At 36.6% G+C, this 9,738-nt stretch overlaps 1 protein-coding gene and 1 long non-coding RNA gene across 2 annotated transcripts; both read left to right on the top strand.

The window, feature by feature from the left end:
• The first annotated feature begins 3,024 nt into the window (after nt 1-3,024).
• Nucleotides 3,025-3,663, top strand: LOC110922122. The gene has a single exon (XM_022166471.1). It carries the CDS (start codon nt 3,025-3,027, stop codon nt 3,661-3,663), a length of 639 nt encoding a protein of 212 aa, XP_022022163.1.
• A 3,963-nt stretch (nt 3,664-7,626) lies between these two features.
• On the top strand, nt 7,627-8,866 carry LOC110937617. The gene is made up of 3 exons (XR_002590915.2): nt 7,627-7,693; nt 8,193-8,262; nt 8,641-8,866. It is a non-coding gene; the product is annotated as an uncharacterized LOC110937617 (long non-coding RNA).
• The last annotated feature ends 872 nt before the right edge of the window (nt 8,867-9,738 follow it).

Below are 9,738 nucleotides of genomic sequence, written 5' to 3'. Positions count from 1 at the left end.
TTGGGGCCAACAATTGGTATCAGAGCATCAGGCTCTACGCATCGCAGGGAATTCGCGATCAGGTTTTATTATTCTTTCTCAATTCGCAAGTTAGTTTTATTTTCGGTTCAGGGTCGAACCAGGGGTTAGGAATCTAGTGTTTTGATTCCGGGGTTTAGTGCGAATTAGATTGATTGTTTGTTGCACGTTGGGTTATACGCGGGGTTAAGGATTAGAGGTTTGTTGAAACCAAGAAAGATAAAGTTTTTGTAAAGTGAAGATTGTTCGGTCGGAAGATATGTCAGGAGTAACTGGACCGAACCTAGAAATAGTAATTCAAAAGGAAGGAAGTTCTCTTTCCCAATTTCAGTGTCCAATCCTGAAACCGACAAACTACACGGTTTGGGCAATTCGCATCAAAACGATTTTGGAAGCGAATAGACTTTGGGAAACGACTGAACCGGCAGAAAATACACAAACGGATGTTAAGAAAGATAAGGCAGTGATTGCATATGTAACGCTCGGCTCTTTTGTACTTTCCATTTTTAGAAAGCTTTGTTCGTATTTCTATTTTTGGAAACCTTGTATTCTTGTAATCGCTCCTTTCATTGTAACCATTATCAAACCGAGACTTGGATCATTAATGAAGCTTGTATTTTGTTACATTTATGTTATACACACTTTTTATATGCTCAAACATTCACTTTTATGGAACGATTGATACTTATTCGTGATTCTTGGAAACTATGTACTAAACTTGTAAATACATGAAACTTGTGCATTAAACGTATTTTGAACGTAAACAATACTTGATTATGAAACTTATACGCTTAATTATACTTCGGTTATGATTATCGTGCTTGATTACATCTTATACTATGCTTTTATATCAAAACAAGTCCCTAAACTCTCAACTTTGCACCAAAAAGGATCGAATGTAAACTTCAGGGGGCCTAAGTGTAATAAAACAAAAGTTCTGGAAACCCTACCCGCCGCGTGACGCGAGGGGGCTTGGCGTCACGCGAGCCCCCTGTTTCGGCAGACTTGTGTTTCTTTGAGCTGTTGTGCACGAAATCCAATCCTCTAAACTCACCCAATCACCTTTAATCCACCTCTAATCACCTCCAATCACCTTCTAACTCCCTAATTATAAATACCCACCTTCTCCAACCCATTTGACACTTTCACAACTCTCTAATCTTCACTAAAACACTCTCAAATCTGCAGAAAATCTGAGTTTGGACAGCTTCTTGTATCTTTACTAAAGTGAGTGTAACTCACTCATTTCTTAACCAAATCACTTGGTTCTTCTTCATAATGCTTCATTATGTCCTTAGGTTTGAATCCTTGGTTTTTCCTTGGAAGAATCATGCTTGGATTTGCCTTAAAATGGACCAAAACTTTCTGTTTTATATTTTATTTCTCAACAACTTGTTAATCCTTATCAAACTTGAGTTTACTCATCTCATTCCTATGTCCTAATGCTTACAACACTTTTGTGGTTGGTTAGGCTTAAAAACAAGGTTGAGACACTTAAAAATCAGAGGATTAAACCTCATAAACTTGGTGTTTTATTTAGGGTTTTAACCCACAAATCATGTCAAACTTAAGTTTTGATACATGAGTGATTATGGAACAACTTGGGTTGTTCCAAACATAAAATCCTCACATGGTTTGATGATTTCTAATAGTTAGTTTACTTAATGTACTTGTTATAACCTTAGTTCATGACCCTCCTTGGTTGTTTTTACATCAAGTGTAGTGGTGAACATCAAAGGGGTACCTAAATGGAAGCTTGTCTTCCTACCCCATACGTGACATCTATGACACATCTTGAGGTACCTAAATGAAGAATAAATCTTCTACCTCTTACTTGAATACTTAAAATATATATCCTACAAGTTAAATAATATATATGTACATACACAACTTTGATAATCATCTAAGGACCTAAGACCTTGTCATGATTCTTATGAGTATTCAACTCATGAAATCACTAAGACCCTTGTGGTTACCAAGTGTCATGCAAGTGTTGAGGGGAAGATGAATACTTTGATATTATATTCTATTACATTTTCATGTTACTTAAGTTCCGAATCTTCCGAATCCCCCAAACTCATACACTTTGTTTCTTTGTGTAGAGGAACAAGGTGCTCCAACTAGCTAAACCACCAACTTACTCTCGGACTTCAAGCTAAAGACTTGCAAACCGTGAGTATACTCGTACTTCCCCTTTTTACTTTTACCACTTTGGGGTGTAACATGTTTACCTATTGAAAAACTTACACATGAACACTTTGTTAAACACATGAACGTTCCTATAACATGCTTGTATACGTGATGGCTTGATACTTTAAACTTGGGTTATTCTTATGTGTTGAACTTATCATTAACTTCGTACGAGCCAAACCTTGACATATGTAGCGCTATAGGATTAACGACCCGCCCGTAAACTTGAGGTTATGTCTTGAGCATATTGCGTTTTCTTGGTTTGATATGTTAGACACATGCCATATTTAATGTTTATCTTGAATCATATGCTTGCCATGAGGAATTGTTCACACTTTTTATCTTATGCTATGTACGTACCAAACTTGTATACTCGCCTTTGCTTTTGCATTGAATTGTATTTTTAAACATGTTACAGGTTGATGATGATGAAATGAAAACGGATAGCAAAGATGCCTAGATACTCACTTAGACGTTTAGGTTTAAAGTGTTGTATCAATTTTGTTTATGTTATGTTGAACAATGTTGTTATTTGTTTTTCTTGTAATGTTTTGACAATTTATTTTGGAAATGAAATTTGGATTATTAAATTATTGTCACAAATAGCGTTATGATGTCTCGAGCAATCTTCACACTTCGTCTCATCCCGATGTTTCCGCCATTGGTTGGGGTGTGACAGCATATCTGTTCCAAGCAATACCAGAGGATGTTGTATTGCAAGTTGCAAGTTGTAAAACTGCAAAGCAAATTTGGGAAAATCTCAAGACTAGACATGTTGGTGTAGACCGTGTGCAAAAGGCGCGTTTACATACACTCATGTCAGAATCTGAGTTATTGCAAATGAAGGAAGATGACACAATAGACGAGTTCACTGCAAAGATCAATAGTATTGTTACACGGGCAAACGAGTACGGAAGGACGTTGAATCAATCCACTCTGGTACGAAAACTTCTAAACGCCGTGCCAGATAGGTTTATTCAAATAGTTGAATCGATCGAGCAATACTCCGATCTAGACACAATGACGCTAGAGGAAGCTATTGGTAGATTAAAAACGTATGAAGAAAGGTTAAAGTTGAAGAAAAAGGAAAGCCCCGTGAACAATCTAGAAGAACCCTTGTATGTGGGTCATGGACAACATGTTGGAAATCGTGGACGAGGGAGATGCAGTTTGTCACGAGGTCGAGGGAGAAGCAATTATCAACATAGGGGTGAAGGACACACCGCTTACGAGTCGGAAAGAACCGACAAACCACAAAGGGATGATAACAAGCAAGAGACACCGACTATGAGAGATAAGTCGAAAATCACTTGCTACAGATGTGCGAAACTTGGGCACTATGCCTACGAATGCCCAACCAAGAAAACCAAAGAAAGTGAGACACTCTTGGTTGAAATGGAAGATGATGATGATGAACCGGCACTTCTGATGTGCCTACACATTGAAGAGAAGTAGAAACATGGAATTTGGTCGTGTGAAACGATCAAAGGGAAAAACCGTGTGATGCAGAGGATGATAACCTGTGAAAGGTACAACAAAACAATCTAGTGAATGGATCAGGAAAAAGTGAAGAATCCGTAAGGGAAGCAATCAATGATGAAGAACCCGTTGTATGAAACAACCGTGATGACGAGATTAAATCTGTGATAGATCAAGAAGAAGACATGCATATCCTGTGACTGGGTCAGAAAAATTGTTGTGTGATACAACCGCAAGAGAGATCTGGGTGAGTCAGTTTATCAAAAATCTATGAGAAATGGATTCCGATCATGTGATATGATGGTGGGCAAGTTATTCAAGACCGGGTGGAGTTCGTGTTGAGACAACTACACAAGAAAAGGTTCATGTGATGCAAATCAAGTGCGGTCAAGACAAGTGTGAAGCAAGTTCGAATGAAGCGAGTTCAAGTGAAACAAAGTTCGTGAGGAGCAAGGTTCGTGAATAAGAAGATTACATTTGAAGTGTTAAATAAAGAGGAGTTTCAAGAAGATGGAATTGATCAAGTTCAAGATCTACAACAACTCAAGGATATTCGAGATTAGGGGGATGAATGAAATCACTAATCTCTACACATCCAAAGTGCAAGGGTTGATTCATAATTAGTTTAAAGATAGTATATGGCGGTTATAAAGTTCAAGGGCTGAAAGTGCCAAGATGAAACTTGACAACCAACACCCTCAAGGGTTGCAACACCCTTGGAGTGCATCTGTTTGATTTCGGCAGACAAAAACAAAGGCACGGTCATGTATAAAGAAGGGCATGGTCATGTTGATTGGAAGGCAAGGTCACGTCTATTAGGAAGCAAGGGCACGTCTATTCACTAAAGAAAAAGACATGTCATGCCTGTTCGATCAAAGGGCCACAAGGAAGACAAAGGGGACGCGACTCTTGGACAAGAAGACACACCCCTTCATGTTTAATTACATCCACAAGATCAAGGGACGCCCCCGTTCGTGAAGAGACGTGTCTATTGGATCACACCCATTAGAAACTATAAATAGGGTTGTAGATTTCAATTGTAATTCAATTCATGTATTCAGATATTCAGTTTATACTCAATTTATTCGATTGTCTAGAGATCAAGATCCATTTTGGGGCCAATAGTGGAATTGACGTGAATAGGAGGCTGATTCAAGCTATAATCATGCTGGCGTGTTGGGTGATATAGAAGTGCCAGAACGAGACGGTTTTGTTCCCAGAAGCAATTCTTGGTATAGACAATCTTTAGGGAGGTTCAGTCCCATGGATTAATAGCCACTCGAAGCTAAAGAAGATGAATTGGGAACAATGGAAAGCTTTTAACATCCTTGGGCGATAATGTTGTTTTTTTTTCTTTTCTCTGAGATGGAAAATAGAATGGATGTATGGCTGTAAGTGGGTACATGTATTTGTACCTGTATAATTTTTGGTGATAATAAAACTTTGTTGTCTTTAAAAAAAATTAACAACCATCGGATGGCCGAACAAAGGAACCAAATGTTGTCGGACGTCGGCGACACGCTCAGAGCATATAGTTTTGTAAACTTTAAGTATTGGAAATAAAAGTTTAAAAAGTTTGTGATAGTTCAACGAAACATACTTTTGTGGGTGAGGCGTGTACCAAGTTTCACAGGTCTAGCAAGTGAAGCATGCACTACGGGTCCTTGAAGAGTGAGCCGAGCCGAGCCGAGCTAGATTCAGTAGAGGCTCATATTCAAATTTTAAAAAGTCATCTCAGCTGACTCAGCTTACCTCGCTTATTTTTATTGAGATTAAATGAACTTGAGCTCGCTGCTCATAAAAGAGTTGGAGTCAATTCATTTAATTTTCAATTTTTTATAAGTAATATTATTGTTTTCACAAACGCAAAATTTATAAAAATATTATAAACGACTCAAACATGCTAGCGAGTAGCGAGCCATTGAGCGTAGATCAATGTGAAAGTTGGGCTTAGAAAAATTAAGATTGGCCTTCTATTTGGATTATAACTTATAACCATTATAATGTACGCTTAATTTAACTTTGCGAAACAAGCTAAGCCAACACGTAGCTTACTTTGGCTCGGCTTATTTACAAACGAATAGATTTTTAAAGAGCTTTATTGAGAGAGTAACGAGCAAGTTTTGAACCACGATCTGTATGGACAACCATATCTTTTAACTCTCCATCTTTGAGAAGTCAGGCTAATTAAACTTGTCAAATTAAATTTAATATTTTCGATTTTTAGGACCAAATAAATTATAAACACGTACCACATACCGAAACCCTAACTTTTCTATTAAAAAATACATCAAATTTAATGACAAATTACTATTGAATAATACATCAAATTTATTGACAAATTATCTATAAAGAACGTAACTAATGATAAAAAATTAGGAACATATTGCTAAGAATCATGTCTTTGGAGTTGTTACTTGTTATAGCATTATGCTTGCACTGCATGGCTATTATAAGAGCTGGCTTCTTCAGCCAACGGTAGTGATGGTGGTGGTGTAGCTCTACCATCATGTATACCCGCAAACTTCTTCGAACCGACACAAGGGTTACCACAGCCGCCGGTGTTACAACATCCATTTCCTGGTGGTCGAACAGGACCTCGCGGTAGAGAGGATAGCAAAAGGTTTTCTGTTTTCATCCATGATTCTTCAAAGCCATCGTCAAGGAGTCTACGACCTTCATTCTGTTCAAAACTCATGAAGATCAAAGTGAAGGATGCAATTACGGCTACAATTTTGATGGTTGGTATCATCATATTTTTGTTGCTATTGAATGGGAAGAAAGTTGATAAATAAATGTGGATTTATTTTGATGGTTTGGAACAAAGAGGTGGAGGTGTATTTATAGGATTAATATGTTGGTCAACACAGGATTTGACTTTGAATATGACTTGGAACATTTCTTGCGTATAATGGATAAGAACATAAGGTCGGAGGGTGTGGAGGCGTCACCCTTGTCACCTCAGCCTCTATAGCGTCGCTACGACGCCATCAACCACACCGAGAGAATTAAATGGGGGGCGCCATGGTGGTTTCGCCAACATGGTAACGGAAGAAAGGGGACGGTATAAAGGGAAGAAAGGAGGCTGAGATTGGTTAAAGGGGGCGCTATAGTGTAAAGGGGGCTTTAGCCCACACCCTGCAAGTTAAGGGAAGGGGCCTTAAATCTCCCTGTGTGACGTGACGTTGACGTGGCGCTGAGATGACATGATAAAGCCCCCACCCACACCATCTAGCCTAAGTAGTTTATAAACTTTATTTAAATGTTTGTTTAAAGTTGCAAAAAAAGAAAATAATAACAAACTATAAGTAACTATATTAATAGCATATGATATGATGTAAGTTTAAAAAAAATAAAATAGAATAACTAAAAATTAAAAATGAAAATACTTATTTATGTTATATTTTTAACTCTAACGGATTTGATGTAACTGAAATTTGAAAATTTAAAACTAAAGTCATACCATTCCTTTACTCCCAAGAAAAAACTAATAATTTATGATATGTTGAATAACATGGCACTGATTTACCAAGTCAAGTAATCTATTATATATAATAAATGAACGTTATTTGGACCACGTGTCACTTAATTATGGTATCCTTAGTTCTCTTTTCCTTAATTATGGCATCCTTAGTTCTCTTTTCCCGCCCAACAGTACCACTGCCCTTTTCCTTATATATCTCTCTTCTCACTTCTCCTCTTTCTTTACAAATGCCCAGGGTTCCTTCTCTCCCTATATTCCGGCGATTCAAATTCAAATTTCACAAACCCTGCAAACCTTAATCTTCTTGCAGACGCCACCATAAAATTTTCTTTTGTTCATCGATTACTTCATCAAAAGGTTTGTTCTTATTTTTTTTAGTAGAAATACTTTCATCATTTCGTCTTATTTACAATAATCCTAATTTCTACTCGTAATCTAATTATATGGTTCCAAGGTTGTTGTCATCGATTGTCATCAAAGTTGAAATCAGCTTAGCTGCGGATAGATTTCTGCCATAAGCTGGTATGTTTGAATATGTTCAGAAATAAGCGTGTTTTTCTTAATGGTGATGATATGAGTATAACATCTGTTGATTATTGATGTTTGAGTATGTTCAGTGATTATTCTTTCTGAAATTAGGGTTTCATTTCCAGTTCTCGAGGTATTATCTGTTTGTAACAGCAGTGGTTCAGCATCTACAGTGGATTAAACATCAGGTGTTTGCTATTATTGTTTGATGTTGTTTGCCATTATTGTTTGATGTTGTTTGCTATTATTGTTTGATGTTGTTTGCTATTGTTGTCAAGTAAGGTAAAAATGGCCATTCTAATTACCTGAATATTGCGTATGATATCCTTTTAATTTTAATCGCGCAATAAGTTTTTTGGTTTGTTTCTTTCGTATTTCCTTATGATTTGTATGCTATTACGGTTTGATTTTGTATTGATCATCACATTATTGGTGAGTACTCGGGAATATTGGATGGTTTTATTAGTTTTATTTTTGGTATTTTTTGATGCAGTTGAAGGGATCATTTGAGTGAAATCAATGTTGATTTATCAGAAGATGCAGTTGAAGATATCTTAATTAAGGTAATAATTGTATTACATCCTGTTGAAAAAATAGAATTGATAAATTTAGGGAAAGTGAGGTTGAAAGATGATAACCCAACAGTGGAGCATTTCATTCTACAGGTTCGATAAATTAAGGGTATTCTCATATAATTCTTCCTCGATTGATCCAATGAAGTGGCACTTTGGACATCTGTTGTCTTCAAACTTCAAACTTCTTAGATAATAGATGTTTGAAGAACAACAGATTTCCAAAGTGCGGATTCTTTGGAAGCAGCCATGAACCATTATATGAGAATACCTTTAATTTATCGAACCTGTAGAATGAGATGCTCCACCGTTGGGTTATCATCTTTCAACCTCACTTTCCCTAAATTTATCAATTCTATTTTTCAACAGGATGTAATACAATTATAAAGACTGATGGTTATAACAGCTGATCATGCTAAGGACTGTTATAATTAACCACTGCTCCTTATAAACACTGATGGACTTAAATACTGATAAGGCCTATCCACTGATGTAGACAAATCTCTGTTAAAGTTCCATGTGCTAAGGACTGTTATAACTAACCACTGCTCCTTATATAATCATCGTTCCAGTATCATTGTTCCAACATCGTTGTTTCAATGAAGCTTCCCATCACACATCAATCTTTTAATATCGATGTTGCAATATAATTGTTACAACATCGTTAAAGGTTATATGTGCTACCTTCTTTGATGGGAGAGTTGTGGTTTCCCTTGATAATGGTATGTGTTTTTGTTTTTGATTTTTACTGAAGTTTTGTTATATGAGTTGTGACTAAATTATGATTGTGAATGATCTGCTGCAAATGATGATGATGATGATGATGATGATGATGATGATGATTGTTCTACTGTTGTGAATGAAGTGGCACTTTGGACATCTGTTGTCTTCAAACTTCAAACTTCTTAGATAATAGATGTTTGAAGAACAACAGATGTCCAAAGTGCAGATTCTTTGGAAGCAGCCATGAACCATTATATGAGAATACCTTTAATTTATCGAACCTGTAGAATGAGATGCTCCACCGTTGGGTTATCATCTTTCAACCTCACTTTCCCTAAATTTATCAATTCTATTTTTCAATAGGATGTAATACAATTATAAAGACTGATGGTTTTAACAGCTGATCATGCTAATGACTGTCATAATTAACCACTGCTCCTTATAAAGACTGATGGACTTAAATACTGATGAGGCCTATCCACTGATGTAGACAAATCTCTGTTAAAGTTCCATGTGCTAAGGACTGTTGCAATATCATCGTTCCAACATCGTTGTTTTAATGAAGCTTCCCATCACACATCAATCTTTCAATATCGATGTTGCAATATAATTGTGTGCAACATCGTTAAAGGTTGCATGTGCTACCTTCTTTGATGGTAGAGTTGTGGTTTCCCTTGATAATGGTATATGTTTTTGTTTTTGATTTTTACTGAAGTTTTGTTATATGAGTTGTGACTAAATGAT

This window comes from Helianthus annuus, chromosome 1, assembly GCF_002127325.2.
Source record: "Helianthus annuus cultivar XRQ/B chromosome 1, HanXRQr2.0-SUNRISE, whole genome shotgun sequence".
Taxonomy (NCBI): domain Eukaryota; kingdom Viridiplantae; phylum Streptophyta; class Magnoliopsida; order Asterales; family Asteraceae; genus Helianthus; species Helianthus annuus.
Note: the sequence above shows the minus strand (reverse complement) of the source record. Positions and strands in the feature narration are given on the sequence as shown.